Consider the following 19,982-nt stretch of genomic DNA (forward strand, 5'->3'; position numbering starts at 1 on the left):
CGCTTATTAATTTCGTCACTCATCACAAGGCTATGCTCGATTCCTCTGCCCCCAGAACTAATCCTACGCTACCAAACACTTAGATAAGCTGCTGGAAAGCGCGGTCAAGAGGAGATCGCAGAGGCTTGACCTCCTTGTAGAAGTCAATGGTGGCCTTGGCACGCTTAGCAATACCCTCGGGGGTAAACTCAAACTTCTGTAATGGGCATTAGCATTTGTCTCAAGCATTTCAAGTATTCAATGATTCTTACCTTGTAGACCTCCTTGTATGGTCCAGAAGCACCGAAGCGGTTCAGACCAAACTGCTCGTGAGAGTACTTCTCCCAGCCCATGGTGGACATGACCTCAACACTGAGCGATGGGATGCCGCCGGGGATGACCGACAGCTTGTAGTCCTTATCTTGAGCGTCAAAGACCTCGAAGCAAGGAAGCGAAGCAACACGGGCAGTGATGCCCTGCTCCTTGAGGGTCTTGACGGCCTCAAGGCAGAGAGAAACCTCGGAACCAGTGGAAACGAGGGTAATCTGGGCGTCCTTGTCCTCGAGAGCAACGTATCCTCCCTTGATGGCCTTCTCGAGTGTTGAGCCCTCAAGCTGGGGCAGGTTCTGACGAGTAAGGGCAAGGATGGATGGCGTGCCCTTGGAAGTGAGCGCCATGTAGTAAGCAGCAGAGCACTCGTTTCCGTCGGCTGGGCGCCACACCATCATGTTGGGCAGAGCACGGAAGTGGGCAAGAGTCTCAATAGGCTGGTGGGTAGGACCGTCCTCACCAAGACCGATCGAGTCGTGGGTAGCAACGTAGATGACACGCTGGTGTGAGAGCGAAGACAGACGGGCGGCACCGGCAGCGTATGAAACGAAGTTGAGGAAAGTACCGCCAGCGGGGATGATAGTTCCGTATGCGGACAATCCGTTCATGACAGCAGCCATGGCGTGCTCACGGACACCATATCGCAGGTATCGGCCAGACCACTCGCCAATGCCGAGATCCGGGGGCTGGAAGTCGATGGCCTTCTTCCACCTTGTGTTGTTGGAGCCAGTCAGATCGGCAGAACCGGAGAGAAGCTCGGGAACAACGTCGTGGATGGCCTCCAGAACAGACTCGGAGAGCTTTCTTGAGGCAATCGCAGGGTCGCTAGGCTTGTATGTGGGAAGGGCCTTTTGCCAGCCCTCAGGAAGGTCGCGAGTTAGACGGCGAGTAAGGTCAGCGTGAAGCTCCTTGTGCTCCTCGCCGTACTTCTGGAAGAGCTTGTTCCACTCCTCCTCAGCAGCAGCACCCTCGGCTGCGTGCTTGTGGTACATGTCGTAGACCTCCTGGGGGACCTGGAACATCTTCTCAGGGTCAAAGCCGAACTTCTCCTTGACCTGCTTGCAGTCGTCGGCCTTGAGGGGGTTGCCGTGGACACCGCCGGTACCCTGGAGAACGGAACCGAAACCGATGGTGGTGGTGAGCTTGATCATCGAGGGCTTGTCGGTGACCTTCTTGGCCTCAGCAATAGCCTTCTCGATGCCCTCGAGGTCAGTGTCACCGTCGGGGACGTGCTGGACGTGCCAGCCGTACGCCTCGAAGCGCTTGGAGACATCCTCAGTGAATGCGCACTTGATGTCACCGTCTGCAAAAAAGTTAGGTCCAAGTCGCTATTTGGCGAATTTGCCAGAAACTTACCAATGGAGATGTGGTTGTCGTCATAGATGGCAATGAGGTTGCCGAGCTTCAAGTGGCCAGCCATTGAAGCAGCCTCGCTGGCAATACCCTCCATAGCGCAGCCGTCACCGAAGAAGACGAATACGGAGTTGTTGATCAGCTCGTAGCCGGGCTTGTTGAAGACGGCTGCGGTGTGCTTCTCGGCAATGGCGAGACCGACGGCATTGGCGAAACCCTGACCGAGAGGGCCAGTGGTGACTTCAATACCGGGGGTGTCATGAGACTCGGGGTGGCCGGGTGTGATGCTGTCGATTTGCTGCGACGAGTTAGAATTTGCCCTTTGCGTAAAAAAAATGTATTTACTTACACGGAACTTCTTCAGGTCCTCAATGCTGACATCGTAGCCGAAAAGGTGGATGAGCGCATATTGAAGCATGCATCCGTGACCGTTGCTGCGCTCAAGTTAGCTACATTGCCCGCAATGTAGAGGGCGGATGCCACTGGAAATTGAAAAAAAAGCAGAAGAATACGTACGAAAGAACAAAGCGGTCGCGGTTGACCCAGTGGGGGTTCTTGGGGTTGAACGTCATGAACTTGTTGAACAAGACGTGGGCCACTGGGGCCATGCCCATGGGCGCACCCGGGTGACCCGAGTTGGCCTGGAATGTGGCATCGACCTATAAAGAGACAAAAAGTCAGCCATTGAGTCGTTCTGCAGCGTGTAATTCATGATCGGTGCTTGCAATGCTAGCTTGCTTGCTGGGCGGAAGAGAAGCTTGCCGCGAGCGGGGCAGCTGCGCAAGCATAGCGGGGGAGGGAGAACAAGAGGCAAGAGAGACGTACCGCTAGGGTTCGGATGGTGTTGATGGCAAGCTCATCAGTCTTTCCGTACGGCATGATGGGCAGACTGTGGATGAAAAACGGATTGGAAGAGAAAAGAAAGAAGATCGCGGAAGACAGCGAGCTACGGTGTTTAGGTTTTGTAGGGTAGTGGGGGTGGGTGCTAAGGCCGTCATGCCTGCCTCAGATATGATGCACCAAAAGTGGACATGTAGGTGGGGTCCTTTTGAGCCAGCCTGATTACATCAATCAGTCCCACCCACAGCCCACTCTCTCTTGTCAATGCAAGCAGATAGAGTAAGCCGCAATTGCGCTGACCAGGACACCCTAATTGCCAGTCCGGCCCACTGACTGTCTCTTACTAACCTCTTGCCTGCTCTGTCCTTTGCTTCTCTCTCTTTCGCCACGCGCCGAGAAGCACCGTATTCGGGTCACAGTGCGCCGACCGCCACGGCCATTGGATTTTTTTTCTTCTCTATTGCCAGTTTCATCGTCTTCCCTGAGCCAACCGGCCAGAGCAAAAGCCGACAACAAACCACAAAGTAATTCTTCCGGGCGCCTATGGCCGACACACAACCGAGATCGGCGCCGCGGCCGAAGCGCTGTTTGAGGCTCAAAGTCTCCTCTACGGAGTGACCCTCGTCTGGACTAGAGCCGGTTATTTAACCTATTCTCCGAGGGCGCAGTCAACGACTGTGACAACGTGGGGTTTGGTGTTGATATTGTAATTAGCCCTAAGCGGGACTCGGAGCCCATTTTACCCTGTTAATACCCTGATAACCACCAACCAGAGCCTGCGCGCCAAGCACCAATCGATCCATCTATAGCGACACGCGCGCCTGTGTGCAAATGGAACAAGAGATAATGAGTAAACATGTAAAAAATAACGCTAAGAAAAGTACAGTCAGGTCTCAAGTTCAGTCTCCGCCCCCCATTCCCCCCCTTCCAAATTAGAAAATTTTATACACAAGACAAACGAAAGGGTATATGTATAGTCAAGAATCAACTCAATCGCCCGCTCCGTGTATGCTGGACTTCTCACCTTCGCACACCATCTCCCCACCCAACCTCTAGAAACAGGTCTTCACCCTTCTTCCTCGGTGTCAGTCTTGGAACCCAGATAGGACTCTTAAGTCCGTCTACGTCAAAGTCAACATTGACGTCTCTTCCAATATTCACTTCCGTCATATCCTCTCTTTTCCTCCTCACATTTAGCGGCCTCACAGCCTGTTCCTCGTACATGACCGGGCTCTTACCCCACGCCCCGCTCTGCACACGGCTTTTTCTATCAATGCTATTCTTAGAGGCGGGTGTCATGTTCCATGACTCGGCGCTGATGCTACGCACATGAGAGCGGCCGTTGTTACGAGGTGGGCTGACGACACGGCGGGGCGGCGATGTGAACGGGTCACGATGTGGGCTCTCAAGTCGGGGCCGCGATTCAAGAAGAAGCGGGGGAAGAGTGTTGTTGCGTTTATGAAGAAGTGACGATGCACTCGGGACCCGGTGTGGACTCTGGTACCTGTGTTGTTGTGGGCTCCGTGATACTAGTTGATTCGAGGCTCGCGGCACCTTTGGATACCGTAAATTGGAAATTGGAGATTCCGCGACCGGTGACAGTTGCGGTACATTGCTGTCGTCGGAAAGCTGTTTCTGGTCGTCTTCGTCTTCAGGCGTCGGATCGTTGGCATCGACTGTTTCAAAAGACGTCTGGCTAGACAACGAATCACGCTGGTTCGTCCAAGTCCGAGAAAGCGTACTAGACGACTTCTTTGGCCTGATCTCGACTGTTTTGGGTGACTCTTTAGGCCGAATAATGCGCGTAGGGCTAGCCTTAGGCGCCTCACGGCTTCGATGATTGGAAAAGTAATAGTCAATGATATCTCCCGAGGTGCTGTCTTCGCGCGAGCTTGCGGTTGTAGCTTTGGACTGATATGACGTAGCTGTGGATGGCTGCTGGAAAGGCGATGCGAGACGTGGGCGTGTCGCGGGCTGCGGACGAGGTTGTGGCGCACTGTTCCCAGGCAGTTCTGCAACAACCATCCGTTTCGATTGCTGTCCGCCCTTGTTGGGCGGAATTTCTAGAAACAACTCAGAGTTTCGGCTATTCCTACGAGCGTTGCTGTTGTTGGGATACGGTGCTGTCCTAGCGGGTTGCAATGAGCGGATAGGTAGGACTGGAACTTGAGGCGTTGGCGGCATCATCGAGGATCTGCGATGCGAGCCTGGTTCATCCTCTTCAAAAACAGTCTCTTCTGTCATTGAACTGATGGGGCGTATGACGTTGCTGGCCTGTGGCTGGTTATTACCCGGAATTGTCTTTTGGATCGCAGCCGGTGCTGGTTTCTTTGGAGCTAGAGGATTTCCATCCAGCTCTGCGCTTATAGCCACGCCTATTTGATCCAATGGCAATGAAGAGTTGGATGAGCTGTTGGAAGTTCCTACTCCAAGCCGCTGCACTGGGCGGACTCCTTTCTGGCGTCTCCCCTGAACGAGTGCCGGTGCAGGTATGGGTGGAAGTTGCGTTGCAGAGTCAGAGTTGCCTTGTACGGGAACGTAATGCGAGAACCGTGTCGAAAACGCCTTGTCCTGCTGTCCCCGGCCCTTGTCATCGATAAGCATAGTGTTTCGCTGCTCCTTCCGTCTTCTTAGCCACACGCTCAAGGCCATGAGCCCGATAGCCAAGACAAACGCTGCCACTGCAGCAACTGACAGCCCAGCAATCTGTGCAGGCGTCATTCTGGGCTTGTCATCTGCAGCTTTGGCGACTGGAGCCGATGTGGGCGTCGCTGAAGAAGTAGACGATGACATTAGGGAGGCAGTATCAGCGAAAGCAGACTGAGTCGAACTGGTCTGGGTAAGCCGAGCCGAAGTGATGGTCGGGGCCGTGGTTGTGATTGGAGTCGTCACCAACCGCGTGGAAGATGGCGATGCCGTAGAGGTCACGACATAAGTAAGAGCACTTTTGGTTGGCACGACGGCGTATGCCTGTCCTAGACATATCCCGTAGGCCGCACTTAGATAATCTTTGGACTCCTGTGTTGGGCACGACAAGTAGATACAACCTAGAGCCACTTCACCGAGTGACTCTCCCGCGGTACTATAACGAGAGCAGAGACACTGAAGACTTTGTTGGCCAGAGCATGCCACAGGAAACCTTTCGTCCAGCGAAGTCCGTAGGCATGATTGTGCACAAGATGGTACGTTTTCTTGAAGCGATTGAGGAAGTGCTTGTGGTGTAAGAGTGACAGTAGGAGCTGCCAGCAACGGCGAAGCTAATATTAAAAAGACTGATGGTATCCATGGCCTTTTGAAATGGCGCAGAAGCATAATTGTACGAGATCTGCGCGGACATAAGCTACATGCTCTCAGATCGGAGCAAGTCAAAGAGTGTACTCACTAGGAGATCTAGACATGAGGGCAGATGCAAGGAAGCGCTGGACCTGCAGCGAAAGGAGACAAGGAAATTGAAGGAGAAAGACTCAAGGAAATTCGTAAAACGTCTTTAGCTTCATGGAGTTTTGTTGAAGTATCCAAGTCAAGCCAGCGGCGGCTGGTAGGCTGCCAATATGTACTGGCATGTTTGCCAGGCGCCGTGTCGGGGCGGTGCCTGAGCAACCGCTGATACGGTACATTGGGGGCATACCGAGGCCGTTGACACCCATGGTAAGCGCTCACGGATTGAATACAGAATGATTGACTGAAAAGGCGTCGGTTACACAGTGTGGTGAGGCGAAGATGCTATTCTAGGCGCTGGCATGCTGCGCTAAGCGCTGAGGAACAAAACTAGTCTACCACGTCAGCCAGTAGTTGCACGGCATCGGGAAAGTCGTTGCGCAGAACCCCAAGGCGAGTCTTGGCCTACGTGCATGCAGGAGACGAAAATACATTGCAGTTGCGCATTATTCGTGACAATGCGGGACTCTGCGTACCAGCACACGGCCGCAGTTGGTCCATATGATGCGATACTCGACTGACGGTGCGTCTGCGTTGTCAATGGTTGCAACGTCACCTGACTACATGCATCTGGATTGAACAGTGTAGTAATTGATTGTAGCTTTTTTGGATGCTGGATACCTGATACCGGACTAAACATGGACCTGCATCGGGGAATGGGCGGAAGCTGCAAAGCGCCCTACTAAAACCACTCCAGTTCAATCGACATCACGTGCTTGGCGATGGTGCCTGGCGGCTAGAGTTGCCTGCGGGTGTGCAGATCAGATGCAACGATCCCCGAACGACAAGCGGATAATGAGATCGCAGCCATGGTAGTGTACGAGAAGGTCCGCAGACGAGACGGTCCGATGTTGTGGACATAGGAACTTGACGAGTCAGAATGACGCAGTTGGGACTGCGATGTTGCGTAGCTTGTGGAGCTTGAACGGTGTGGAAGGACCGAAACTGAAGAACCTCACATATGCAGTGTATACTTATGTAGTACTTACACCCACACCTACGATAAGACGGCAATTGAAAAAGTCTATGCGCGTGTATGAGCATCGTCAAGATGATGATCAGCTCAAAATGACTCTGAGGTGCTCTGCACGCACGCAATGAGAAGCACGGGCGATCGATCGTGAGCAATCTGGAGCGATTACCAACAAGAGGGCGGTGACAAAAGCTAAAAGCACCAGCGTGAGCGTTGTCACGAAGGTAGAGTGTCTGTTGGGTCGATACCATGCCCCCTTTTTTTTCACCGAATGCTCACGCATGGCCATGGCTTCCACGTGTGGTTCGTGGATCGTCCCGCGTGTTCGAGTCAAGATATCGACACCAAAGCCGTGGCTCTGAATGCATTATCCTGGCGAAGAAATGGAAGGGCCTGGGTGGTAGGTTGTTGGGGGGCCTAGGGGATCGAGAATGGGTTCGAGATGCAGCAAAGGTCAATCGAACGGTCAGTAGCGTTACGCGTTCACAGGAGCTGATCAGCACCCTCGAGGCAAGGCAATTGCCACCTGCACCCGACGCTGAGGCAAGATGACGACGGAACATGGTTTACTTTGACCGTTAGGATAACCAGAGTGGTTGATAGAACCAGAGACAGGCGTCAGCGGCGATTGGCTCTGGCGCGCGCGAGTCGGGGAGATGAGGGGGGGATGTGACGACGGAGGTTTGGCGAATGTAGGCGGCCTTTCGGGCTAGCCCAATATAGTCAAGTCCCAATAGAAAGCATGGTCCAGGCTTAGTGGAAGCGAACGGCAAGTGGCTGGCGGAAAAGAGCAGCACAGCAGAAGATTTTTTCCTTCTGTGTGAACACAAGCGCAGTAGCATATAGGGAGGCGGACAAGGAGGCAAGATATAATGGGTGGATATGCAGCAGCAAATGCAGGTAGGGCAAGGCAGGGCAGAGGGGAGGGGGCGTGCAGAGGTGGAGGCGTGTGGCTGCATGGGGCGGAGTAAGACAAGGTTTCGAGCCGTGCTTGGGGTCTGCTGGGGCTCCGAGCGTCGGGCTACTCTTAATTCTATGGGGCCTTCATTTTCTACAAACCTTCTAGAAGCGTAGCCAGACAAAAGTCGGGCGGGATGAGTTCGGGAGTTGGATGGGTGGACAGCGCTTCCATGTCCAACGGGCACGACAGGCGCGGAGCCGATTGCTAATCAGAGATAGACTACTACTACGGCGAGCCAGCGGAAGACGAGGCGAGAGGGGAAAAGATGAGCGAGCCAGTGAGAGAGTAGGCGGGCGGGCGACTAAGTAGGTACCATGACGGGTTCCTGGAAGCGGAGAGGAGTGGGCAGGTCGGGTAGCGTGTCGTGAGTAGAGTGTAGGGGCCGGGAGCTTTGGTCGTGGGGTTTTTGTTATTGTTATTGTTGTTGTTGTTGTATTGTTGTGTTGTTGCTGGAGGTAGAGGCAGAGGCAGAGGCAGCAGAGACTGAAAGCAAAACAACGGCAGAGACATGCCGGAGACATGGACAGAGACAGACAGCGGCAGGCCGTGGCAGCGGCAACAAGAGTAACAGCAGGTGTAGCAGCTAGGCCGCAAGCAGGAGGGTTGGCCGCTCCAGGCCGGCAGACACGAACAGGCAGGTGTCGGAGGGTTTGTGTGCGTGTGTGGGCTGTGGGCTGCGGTGGGTTGCGCGGTGGTGCCGTCGTGCTGGTCTTGCCATGGTGCCTGTGGTGCAGCAGCAGAGAGTGGCCCGCGCCTGCCCAGCTAGACTCTGGTGGCCCTTCCTTTCCAGGATGGCACCGCTCCATTCCGGCAAGCGCGTCTCCTTTCGCGGCCTTCTTCAAGCCCTCATCATACAATCCTTTCGTTCTTTGCTTCTCCCAAACGTCGTCACCAACCTGCCGGCTCCCACAATAATTCCTCTGCTGCAGCGAGCGACTCCCGCCCGTTGTCCTGCCACCTCCCGCCGCATTTGCTTGTTGCTGTCGTTGCTGAGTCCTCTCCCAACCAGCCAGCCCAACCGAGCCCTCGCCTCGCCTCGCCATTGCAGAACCACCCCCCCCCAGTCGATCCTTCCCCCCCGAACCGACCGTGCAGCAACCCTGAAGACCTCGGAGCGAAGCGAAGCGAGCCTCGTCCTCCATACGCCAGCCATCCCTTGACACCCTCTTCGTCTTTTACCCCTTCCCCGTTTGATCTCAACACACGCCCACGCCCACGCGCCCAAGCACTCTCGCAATTGCGACCTAGTCTTTTGTAATAACAGGTGAGCATCTTTTTTTTTATGCACGCAATCTCGCCGTCGCCATTGCACTCGACCTCGCCGCCGCCGCTGCTGCTGTTGCTCTGCCATTGCGACAGCCTTGCTTACCCATCATCACACCTCCCTCACCCGGCCAAGCCCGCCTGCGCGCTGCTTCACTCGTGCATCGCCCGCCACCGCCCATTGAGTCTTTGTTGACATTGCCTACCAGGTTTCCGTGTTGGCCGGCCTCGACGGAACATCGCTACCTACCTTAACCCTAATCACTACACCGGACGCCGTCCCTAACCGCCACCATGGGCTGCGGAATGAGCACAGAGGAGAAGGAGGGAAAGCAGAGAAATGAGGAGATTGAGAATCAGCTCAAGCGCGACAAGCTGATGCAGCGCAATGAGATCAAGATGCTGCTCCTCGGTCAGTATTGCGCGCCGCCTGCAACTGCGACTCACACAGGCTCTAACACAATATAGGAGCCGGAGAGTCTGGAAAGTCGACTATCCTCAAGCAGATGAAGCTCATCCACGAGGGCGGCTACTCGCGCGACGAGCGAGAGTCGTTCAAGGAGATCATCTTCAGCAACACGGTCCAGTCGATGCGCGTCATTCTCGAGGCCATGGAGTCGCTCGAGCTCCCGCTCGACGACCAGCGCGCCGAATACCACGTCCAGACCATCTTCATGCAGCCCGCCCAGATCGAGGGCGACAGCCTGCCACCAGAGGTTGGAAACGCCATCTCTGTTCTCTGGAAGGATGCTGGCGTGCAGCAGTGCTTCCAGCGCTCGCGCGAGTACCAGCTCAACGATTCGGCCAAATAGTGAGTCCTATCTCCATTTTACCCGTGCATCGCCACTGACCATGTTAGCTACTTCGACTCGATTGACCGCATTGCCGCGCCCGACTACATCCCCAACGACCAGGATGTCCTCCGTTCGCGTGTCAAGACGACTGGTATCACTGAGACTACCTTTATTATCGGCGACCTCACCTACCGCATGTTCGATGTCGGTGGCCAGCGATCAGAACGTAAGAAGTGGATACACTGCTTCGAGAACGTCACCACCATCCTGTTCCTGGTCGCCATCTCCGAGTACGACCAGCTGCTGTTTGAAGATGAGACTGTCAACCGTATGCAAGAAGCCCTTACATTGTTCGACTCCATCTGCAACTCGCGGTGGTTTGTCAAGACATCCATCATTCTGTTCCTCAACAAGATTGATCGCTTCAAGGAGAAGCTTCCCGTCAGCCCAATGAAGAACTACTTCCCCGACTACGAGGGTGGCCCAGACTACGCGGCTGCATGCGACTACATTCTCAACCGATTCGTCTCACTCAACCAACATGAGACGAAGCAAATCTACACGCACTTTACCTGCGCCACGGATACTATGCAAATCCGATTCGTCATGGCTGCAGTAAACGGTACGTAACGTAACTTTTGTTTTGAGGGGGCACAACGCTAATAGTTTTTGCAGATATTATAATCCAGGAGAACCTGCGGTTGTGCGGCTTGATATAAGCACGAGAACGACTGAGTCTACGAACCTCTTTCACCTTGAACTTGTATCACAGCTTGTATGCCTCATGTCCTTTTACAGGCGTTGTGGACTTTGCTTTGCATGCTTGCGCTTCTGTCGAGAAATGGCTTGCTCTCGGCCCGCACCGCTCTCTCTTTGATACCCTGCAGGCGGGCCGGAGACGCCATGGATTCACCATCTGCGAAGCGGTTTTTTCTTCTTATCTTTTTTTCCTTTTTTTCTTCTCCCTTGAACATCTTTCTCCTGGACAGAGAGATTGGGCATTGGAACCGCCGTCCCCTTTGGTGCCGAGAAAGTATTTCTGTGGGATCATCGAGCCGACGCGTGTGTATGTGTGTGTAGCAGCGGCCAAAAGAAGGGGAGGGGAGAGAGGGAGGGTTTCCTCATTTCCTAATACTACGTCCAGTTTTTTTCCTTTTTCTTAAAACCCTCTCTCGCTCTCTCCGGTAGCTACCTTGTTACTTACTTGCCACGTTGTTTGAAGAAGAGAGAGAGTGCGTTTTGTTTTCTTGCTGCTACTTATTTCCTCTTGTTGATTTGGCCGGTTCCGCCCCCGCTTCAAGTATGTACACAGCGTGCGTGAGATATGTAGTGAAATGATGAAAGCAAAAACCTGGTATATGAGAACAGCTTTATTTTTCTTTTTATATCTTTATGTATGTCGAATATTAATTAATGCACAGAGAGAGAGAATAGCCAGGAAGACAGAGAGAAGGGAGGAACGTAATATCATTATATTCTTTTGATTCTTGTTTTCTTTTTTTCTCCTTCTCTTCTCTCTATCTCTCGACACCCAGATTCCCACACTGATGATACCATATTTTTCTTTTTTTCTTGTTTGAAATCTCAAATCTTCCGCTCGATATGCAGGGGGGGAGCGGAGGGGATGGGGTTTCCAGAAGCAAAAAAAAAGGGGGGGGGGTGGTAAGGATCAAAAAGAAAAACAAATCAACTGACCAAGTGTGTATGCGTAATTCTCTATGTACAACAACATACATGATTTAATCACCAGCTAACTACTAACACAAAAGAAAGAAGAAAAAAGTTAGATTCCCAAAACCCGACCCCTCGGGTTCCCTTGTTCCCTCCCTTCCCTTCCTCCCGGCCGCTTCGTATTTTTTGAATCTCCATTCCTGGGAGACGATCAACGATGTGCCGGATACAGGCGAAATGCAGCAACCTTCCCCCCCCCCTAGGCCACCCTAACTATTTTCTTCCAGTTAGTCTTGGTTTTTTGTTTGCTTACCGGGCTCTTCCTGTGGTTATTCGGGCCGGATGGCAAAGTAGCTAGGTCAGACTAGGTTGGCATTTTCTGGGGGGTGATGAGACTAAGGTCGCTGGGCCTTTTGGGGTGTGTTGCGAATGGGGTAGGGGGGATGGGCGAGGGAGTAGTGATGCGGTGCCAAGTCGAGGGGGGGAAAGAGTTTGAGGGGTGTCTGGGAGGGGTTTCATGGTTTGTGTGGGGAGGGAGAAGTGTGGTGATTTGAAAGAGGGGAGGGGGTGTGTTTGTGTTTTTTTCTTCTTTTTAATTTGGAAGGTGCGAGATGAGGAAGTGGAAGGTGTAGCGCGTGTGGAGGAGAAAAGATGGGTAAGGGAATGGGTGTGATGTCAGGAGGTTTTGAACATGGGAATTTCTTTTATTTTTAGAAAACAAGACATGTATGTAGTAGAACAGGGTAAGCACGACAAAAATTTGTTTTATACTACTAACAAAACGACGTCAGATGCGGGAAAAAAGTCTTGCTTGATGATACGCAGAGTTTGGGCTTGGCTTGCATCAGCCACGGCAGAAGCCACAGCCACCAGCCACGGGTAAGCCGGACGGAACCAGGGGTGCCCAGAGCGCCATGTTGAGGTGCCCAGACAACGCCGCCAATTTAGGGTGGGCCTCTGTTATACAGTAAACACTTACGTATGTATGTAGGTCCGTTCTATGCAGGTGCCGGTGTGGCATATCTGGCAGCAATCTAATATTCATGTACATTGATAGATACACATGTATACGCATGCATCAAATTATGGCTTTTCCATCCAAGACCCCCCAGCAAGACGTGCCGATTAGCCAGGAACATGGCGAATCGGCGACAAGTCAGATGTATGTAACAGAACTGACGCACTCGAGGCCCCCCAGCTGGGACGGGCTGAAGGGCGAGGTGGTGCAGCGCAGAGGGGTGGGCTATGCAGCATCCCACTCGTTCGTACACATGGATGTATGTAAGTCGATACATGGGTGGGCAGATAGGGTGCGCCGAGGGTGCCCCGCTAGAGGCTCTGGTACATGTACGTACATGTAATGTAGTCAGACGCGGGCATATGTGCATGTGTAGATGGTTTAGGCGCCCGCGTATAGTAGATATGGATAGGTACTCGGGGGCGGGTTGTCTAAAAGCAGCCAGGCCCGGACGAGTAAGACAGCGGCCATGGGGATTTGGGAGTGCGGCATTTGAAGACGCTGACGGCATAGTCGTCGTTGCCGTCGTCGTCTTTGGTCGCTGTGAATGGAGTAGCCGCAAGACCCGGCAGGCGCTCCTCGCAGCCGATGCTGGCGCAAGAGACAGATTGCGGAGCCCGGCCTCGTTCAGCCCTCTTGTTGTGCGTGCACATACAGGCCTAGATATGCGGCGGCCCCCAAGCTCTCTCTATTTGTCCGTTCCCCCCTTAAACCTAAACGCCCAGCCAGAAGAAACATCTCCATCTCCCTTTTTTTCCCTCGATTTTTGAGCCGAGCAGATTGCGCGTAGCACATGTCGTGAGCCAACGTCCTGCCAACGGGCGGCGCATCATCAAGCAATACTTGGCTGCCGCGGACCGATCACCAGGGCCTTGATTGAACGCGTAGCCACGCAGCCCCCCCTCGCCCCGGCGGCGGTGCAGTCGGCAGACCGAGGCTGGCCGCCAACATGCCCCGTCCTACATTTACCACCAGGCTCTCGCTTCCGCACCGCCTCAAGCGCCCGACCAGCTGCTACAACTCGTCCTCGACCCCAAACACGCAAACCCCAGCCTCATCAGTGCCTGCCTCGCGCAACAGCAGCCCCCGCACCCGCCCAATGCCCGAGCAGCCCGCCCCAGCTGGCCTGGTGTTGAGGGTCAACGTCATCAAGGGCAGAGACCTGGCTGCAAAGGACCGCAGCGGCACCTCTGATCCCGTGAGCCCCCATTCACCCCGCCTGCATGTCTAGCTGTCTAGCTGTCTAGCACATGTGCACATGTACACGCAACACAACACACAAACACACGCTAACACCGCGTTTACAGTACCTTGTCCTCACCCTTGGCGACGCCAAAGTCACCACCCCCGCCATCAACAAACAACTCAATCCAGAATGGAACGAAACGCTCGAGCTGCCCATTGTCGGCGAGCAGAGCCTCCTGCTCGAGGTGGTCTGCTGGGACAAGGACCGCTTCGGCAAGGACTACATGGGCGAGTTTGACGTCATACTCGAGGATCACTTCCAGAACGGCCTGACCCAGCAGGAGCCCCAATGGTTTCCCCTCGAGGCCCGCCGCTCCGGCAAGAAGAAGTCGGTCGTCTCGGGCGAGATTCAGATGCAATTCACCCTCATTGACCCCCAAAACCTCAGCGCCAGCCCAGAACAAACATTGCAAAAGTTCTTTGCCATTGCAGGTCAGGCGCCCAGCCCCGACGAGGATGACGAAGACCTGGGCGGCAACAGCAACAGCACCGACGCAGAGGAAGACGACGACTCGAGCTCAGACGAGGCCCAGGATGAGTCCAAGAAAGCTGAGAAGAGGGAGAAGCGGCGTAAGAAGCTTAAGCTTGCGAAATTGAAGCGAAAGATCAAGGGCCAGACTGGCTATGCCTACTCGAGCAGCGGCGATGTGGCTGGTGTTCTTTTCCTTGAAATCCAGCGATGTTCCGATCTGCCACCGGAGCGCAATGGTGAGTTGTCTTTCATGCTACTAGGCGGCTTCACAGACTGATGTATTTTTTTTCCAGTGACACGAACCACATTCGATATGGATCCCTTTGTTATCACATCGCTTGGAAAGAAAACATACCGTACCAAAACGGTCAAACACGACCTCAATCCCGTTTTCGACGAAAAGCTCGTCTTCCAAGTCATGCGCCACGAGACCAATTACTCGGTCAGCTTTACCGTCATGGATAAGGATAAGTTCTCGGGCAACGACTATGTCGGCATGGTGAACTTTCCGCTCGAGAAGGCGATTTCCACAGCTCCCCAAGAGGACCCAGAGACGGGCCTCTATAAGCTCCCAGAACCATCAGATTCCCCTGGCGTCTCTCCTGATGGCGGGTCAAAAAAGTCGCGCTTTCGCATCCCAATGTCCCGCTCTGGGTCTACTCACAGCCTCTCTCGTTTGGGCCGGCCATCACTAAAGAAAGAGTCTTCGACTGGCTCGCTCTCCGTACAAGATGCGAACGGAACCCAGCCTCCATCACCAGGGGCTCCGCCCAGTGCCCTTACCGACTCCAACGGTAACCTTACCCCGGGCAGCACGCTCAACCTCCAACCATCGGCTGTGGACGATGAGGACCTGAAAATGTATACTCTTCCCCTGGAATTGAAGCACCAGGAGCGTTGGGAGAACAAGCACAACCCAACACTTTACATTCGCGCTAAATACCTCCCCTACAAGGCCCTTCGGCAACAGTTTTGGAGAGCCATGCTCAAGCAGTACGACGCCGATGAGAGTGGTTTGCTTGATAAGGTCGAGCTCACCACAATGCTTGACACACTTGGCTCTACACTACACGAAGCGACCATTGACAGCTTCTTCGAGCGATTTGCGTACCGCCACAATGGAGAACACCTCCTCACATTTGATGAAGCTGTAATCTGTCTTGAGGACCAGCTGCAAGCCACAGAAGCAAAGAACGCCAAAATGGACGGTTCTTTTGCATCGGGTTCCCAGACACCAATGACCTCTGGAATGCTCACTCCGATCAACCAGAGCAGCTCCACTACTTCCATTCCAGTCTTGGAGACCAATACTCTAGGCAAGGAAGGCGAGGAAGGAGCTGATATCGAGATTGACGACCTGGCGGATGACAAGGGCGAGGAGCATGTCATTGAGATTCGCGAGTGTCCCATCTGTCACCAGCCCAAACTCAACAAGCGCTCGGACGCTAACATCATTACTCACATTGCTACATGTGCCAGTCAGGACTGGAGACAGGTAAACAACATTGTCATGGCTGGCTTTGTTACATCAAGCCAGGCTCAGCGCAAGTGGTACTCCAAGGTCATCACCAAGATCTCGTACGGTGGCTACAAATTGGGTGCAAACTCGGCCAATATCCTTGTTCAAGATCGTCTTACGGGCCAGATCAACGAGGAGCGCATGAGCGTATATGTCCGCCTGGGTATTCGTCTGCTTTACAAGGGTCTGAAGGCGAACAACATGGAAAAGAAGCGAAGTAGGTTACTCATTCTCGCATAGAGTCACAAACGCTAACCATTGATAGTCCGCAAGCTCCTCAAGTCTCTCAGCTTCAAGCAGGGACGAAAATACGACGACCCTGCATCTGCTTCTGAGATTGTGCCCTTTATCAACTTCCATCAACTAGACATGTCCGAGGTTCTGTTGCCCACGGACCAGTTCAAGAACTTTAACGAGTTCTTCTACCGCGCACTGAAGCCAGGTGCGCGCCCATGCTCCGCACCCGATGACCCAAGGGTAATCGTGTCACCTTCCGACTGCCGAACCGTCGTTTTCAATACCATCGACGCAGCACAGGCCATCTGGGTCAAGGGTCGTGACTTTACCATTGAGCGCCTGCTTGGCGACGCTTATCCGCAAGACGTAAAGCGTTACCATGGAGGATCACTCGGCATCTTCCGTCTGGCGCCGCAAGACTACCATCGTTTCCACATCCCTGTCGATGGCGTCTTGGACGAACCCAAGACGATTGAAGGTGAATACTACACTGTTAACCCAATGGCTATTCGCTCAGCGTTGGACGTGTACGGTGAAAATGTCCGAGTCGTTGTTCCTATTGACTCTGTCGCACATGGCCGTGTCATGGTTATTTGTGTAGGCGCCATGATGGTTGGTAGTACCGTTATTACGCGCAAGAAGGGTGAGCAGGTCAAGCGTGCTGAAGAACTCGGCTATTTCAAGTTTGGTGGTAGCACCCTGCTACTCCTTTTCGAGCCTGGTCAAATGCGTTATGATGAGGATCTCGTGGAAAACTCCAACTCTGCCCTTGAGACTCTTGTAAGTATCATTAGATTCTACATTGCGATGATTCTGCTAACACTCTGAAAGGTCCGCGTCGGCATGTCCATTGGCCACAGTCCCAACAGGCCAGCTCACGTTCCGGACATGCGCAAAAGCAACCCTACCCATGAAGAGAAGCAGGATGCCAAGCGCCGTATCGAAGGTAGCTTGGCGCCTGCAGGTGTCAAAGGACCCATGCCTGGCGCTGGCATGTAGAATAGATCGCGTTAGAGTGTGCCGGAATAGGCATACACAAAAGGCATGGACAGGCTTGGATATTCAGTATCATTCTGGTGGTGCGCTTGGCGTAACGAGGTTATGATGGAATGTAAGCATACGGATCAGCGGCGTGGTTTGTCGCTTTTTCTCGGGCGTTTCTAAGAGGTTTTCTTGAGTTGTGGTGGATAAGGTGTATCCTAGATAGATATCATATTATGTACATATACTTACATTACCTACTTGCATGCATGTTTGATTGTCGCGCTGTGGGGAACGCTAATCCGCTGGTCACGTGCGCGCGCTAGTCCTGAAATCATTGTTTTGATGATGCTGGCGGCAGGTGCACACACCAACTTCCTTGCTCCCGTGTGACGACCGTTCCCCTCCACGCCCGTCGCCCAAGGATATTCACGTTACCGCCTAATCATTACGCACGCCCTGCTGATACTACGAGCATAACTTGGATCGCACGCGCATTGCCTTCACTCGCGCCCAACTTTACTCGACAATAGCTCGCCTGTCCACCGCGCCCATGCACGCGCTTTGACCGAACACCAACTCTCCGAACCCCGTGACGCAGAAACTGGACTCATGACTACCATCTTCGCGCGCTCCCCGCTGCAATCGCTTCCTATGGCCACAAACCGACCGACGACGCGACGAAGGAGCGCAAAACAAGCTTTCGACGACGACGATGCGCCGCCTGTGCAGAAGCGGCCGAGGACGGAAGTAAATGGAACGACCAAGAAGCCAACTGCTGCGCCAAAGAAGAAAGCTAAAGCTGCTGCATACGACGAGGACGATGACGGTTTCCAATTCTCGCGTCGCACGTCGCGAAGGACCACGAAAGCACCCCCAGTACCGGAACCAGAGCCCCTACCCGTGGAGAAGGCTGTACAGCCCGCGCGTCGCAAGAAGCAATCGATTGCGGCAGTCGATCCAGAATCATCAGACTCAGGCAAAAGGCGGAGGTCAGCGCGTATTTCTGGCGACAGAGAGCAGTTGGAGGTGCGGACAAAACCCAAGGAGCCTGTTGCAGCAAAACCGCGGACCAAGAAGAGTGCCGCCCCTGTAGTCAAGGAAAAGAAGAATCAGACCACCCCGGCTCCGGAAGTGCAACCACAAGCAAACGCGTTCCCCGGCGTGCAAACACCCACGCACAATGAGTTGCAGAATGCGAAGAAGCGTGATCCAAACGCGCAAAGAATCATGCTGCCTTTTGCAGACACACCAGTCATTACGCGGAATAAGGAGATGCGCAAAGGGAACAAAGATGGACACCGAAGAAGCAGTACAGGCTTACGAGGGAGGAGAGCAAGCTCCTTGATTGATAGTGGTCAGTCGAATGGTGAGTTTGGACAGATTGTGCATGCACAAAGCCAATGCATTGGGCAGCGCGTCTGGCAAGCAGTACATGCTAATACCTATTGTAGCGTTACCCCATTCCGAAGTTGAAGTCCGAGAGTTTTACAAGTACATTGAGCAAAGTCTGCCTGAACCACGGCGAATGAAGCAACTCCTGACATGGTGCGGATCGCGAGCACTACCAACGAAACCCTCAGGAAACGTTAAGAATGCGAATGCGATCATGGCTGGTATGTGGGGACAAATCGCAAGATTGAAGTTGGAGAGACTAATGGAATCCAGCTCGGGCGATTGAACAAGAACTTATCGACGATTTTGCTGGGAAACCCGAGTTATCAGATTGGTTCAGCAGGGTACGTGTGGTGATTTTGCTATGCAAGGAGCTCCAAATTGACAAGTATACAGGAAGAGACTGCGCTACCACCAGTGGTGAAGAAACCGAATCCACAAAACGAGAAGAACCAGGCCACATTAGAGGAACTAGAAGCAGAAATCAAACAGTATGTTCGGGTTTCTACGGGATGTAAGAGATGTTGCATAACTAACTTGAGCGCAGACTGGAAGAAGAGAAAGCAGCATGGGAAGCCATAGCTTCATCCTCAAAAACCATGCCTCCACCCCCCGCACCTTCAATACCCACGTCCATACCCTCACTATCCGACATCGACATCTCCTTCCTCGACCCCGACCAAGCCGCCATACTCTCCGTCCTCCAATCCTCATCACAACCGCAATCCGCCCCACAACCACCTTCTTCAGCATTCACATTCACATCCCCCACAACACTACAAACGCACCTCACTTCGCTCGCCAACTCCCTCGAACCCCACATCGATCTCTTCGCAGACGGTGTCCACAAAATCGAGCAGTACAGACAGACGGCCGAACGTGTAGCAGAGCGCGTGCTGGGCACGGCGGCAAAGCGGCTGGAAGAAAGAGATAGAGAGGCGAAAGAGCGAGCGGGGACTCAGGGCATTGGCGTTGGCGATGTACTGCGGGGTCTCGCTGGTGTACTGGGGGAGCAATAAAGAAGAAGAAGAAGGAAATCTTTGTTCAGTTTTTTTGTCTTCTGCATCCCCTTGAGAGAAGGAGAGAGAGACACTGGAATCGAAATAAGTTTTTTTGACTGTGTCAATGATACCTTTTTTTTAGGCTCCATTATTTCTTTCTATCTATCTATCTCTCCTCTCTCTTTCTTCTTTTTAGAGAAGGAGAAAGTTTGCAACGCCCTCATGGTATGAGAATGAATCTATGTCGGAGTTCTTTTTTGGCCAAACTTTGCATTTGCGCGTAGCATCGTGGGGTCTTGTTTACTAGGGGTGGGGTGGTTCGTTTGCTTTTTTTATGGGAAATAGGGGAGTGAGAGATGATATAACGTGGTTCACAAGCGAGTCGGCCACCCAAGCGAGTCGGCCACTTTGCTCCGACGCGTTAACGTCAACACTATAACACGTAATGACTCAACAACGCAACTCTCAAACTTTATACTCTGAATCAGATCTTCAAATTGCTCTTTTTGATA

At 53.3% G+C, this 19,982-nt stretch overlaps 7 protein-coding genes across 7 annotated transcripts; 3 read left to right on the forward strand and 4 right to left on the reverse strand.

Moving 5' to 3' along the window:
- Positions 1-79: 79 nt before the first annotated feature.
- Positions 80-2,541, reverse strand: COCCADRAFT_8554 (uncharacterized protein; the record flags this gene model as incomplete). The annotated part of the gene is made up of 6 exons (XM_007718301.1): positions 80-196; positions 252-1,612; positions 1,666-1,960; positions 2,012-2,096; positions 2,179-2,321; positions 2,488-2,541. The coding sequence occupies 6 exons, from the start codon at positions 2,539-2,541 to the stop codon at positions 80-82; spliced, it is 2,055 nt and encodes a 684-aa protein (XP_007716491.1).
- Positions 2,542-3,522: 981 nt separating this feature from the next.
- Positions 3,523-5,223, reverse strand: COCCADRAFT_8555 (uncharacterized protein; the record flags this gene model as incomplete). The annotated part of the gene is made up of 1 exon (XM_007718302.1): positions 3,523-5,223. One exon carries the CDS (start codon positions 5,221-5,223, stop codon positions 3,523-3,525), a length of 1,701 nt encoding a protein of 566 aa, XP_007716492.1.
- A 1,775-nt stretch (positions 5,224-6,998) lies between these two features.
- On the reverse strand, positions 6,999-7,202 carry COCCADRAFT_107132 (uncharacterized protein; the record flags this gene model as incomplete). Its single annotated transcript, XM_007718303.1, has 1 exon — positions 6,999-7,202. One exon carries the CDS (start codon positions 7,200-7,202, stop codon positions 6,999-7,001), a length of 204 nt encoding a protein of 67 aa, XP_007716493.1.
- An 897-nt stretch (positions 7,203-8,099) lies between these two features.
- On the reverse strand, positions 8,100-8,917 carry COCCADRAFT_29686 (uncharacterized protein; the record flags this gene model as incomplete). The annotated part of the gene is made up of 2 exons (XM_007718304.1): positions 8,100-8,323; positions 8,410-8,917. 2 exons carry the CDS (start codon positions 8,915-8,917, stop codon positions 8,100-8,102), a joined length of 732 nt encoding a protein of 243 aa, XP_007716494.1.
- Positions 8,918-9,431: 514 nt separating this feature from the next.
- Positions 9,432-10,650, forward strand: COCCADRAFT_107152 (uncharacterized protein; the record flags this gene model as incomplete). The annotated part of the gene is made up of 4 exons (XM_007718305.1): positions 9,432-9,549; positions 9,606-9,948; positions 9,997-10,553; positions 10,607-10,650. 4 exons carry the CDS (start codon positions 9,432-9,434, stop codon positions 10,648-10,650), a joined length of 1,062 nt encoding a protein of 353 aa, XP_007716495.1.
- Positions 10,651-13,569: 2,919 nt separating this feature from the next.
- Positions 13,570-17,092, forward strand: COCCADRAFT_8557 (uncharacterized protein; the record flags this gene model as incomplete). The annotated part of the gene is made up of 5 exons (XM_007718306.1): positions 13,570-13,818; positions 13,928-14,573; positions 14,631-16,073; positions 16,122-16,873; positions 16,925-17,092. 5 exons carry the CDS (start codon positions 13,570-13,572, stop codon positions 17,090-17,092), a joined length of 3,258 nt encoding a protein of 1,085 aa, XP_007716496.1.
- Positions 17,093-17,728: 636 nt separating this feature from the next.
- Positions 17,729-19,488, forward strand: COCCADRAFT_107144 (uncharacterized protein; the record flags this gene model as incomplete). Its single annotated transcript, XM_007718307.1, has 5 exons — positions 17,729-18,443; positions 18,529-18,690; positions 18,743-18,813; positions 18,866-18,960; positions 19,017-19,488. 5 exons carry the CDS (start codon positions 17,729-17,731, stop codon positions 19,486-19,488), a joined length of 1,515 nt encoding a protein of 504 aa, XP_007716497.1.
- Between the last annotated feature and the right edge of the window lie 494 nt (positions 19,489-19,982).

Source organism: Bipolaris zeicola (genome assembly GCF_000523435.1).
Source record: "Bipolaris zeicola 26-R-13 unplaced genomic scaffold scaffold_224, whole genome shotgun sequence".
Classification (NCBI taxonomy): domain Eukaryota; kingdom Fungi; phylum Ascomycota; class Dothideomycetes; order Pleosporales; family Pleosporaceae; genus Bipolaris; species Bipolaris zeicola.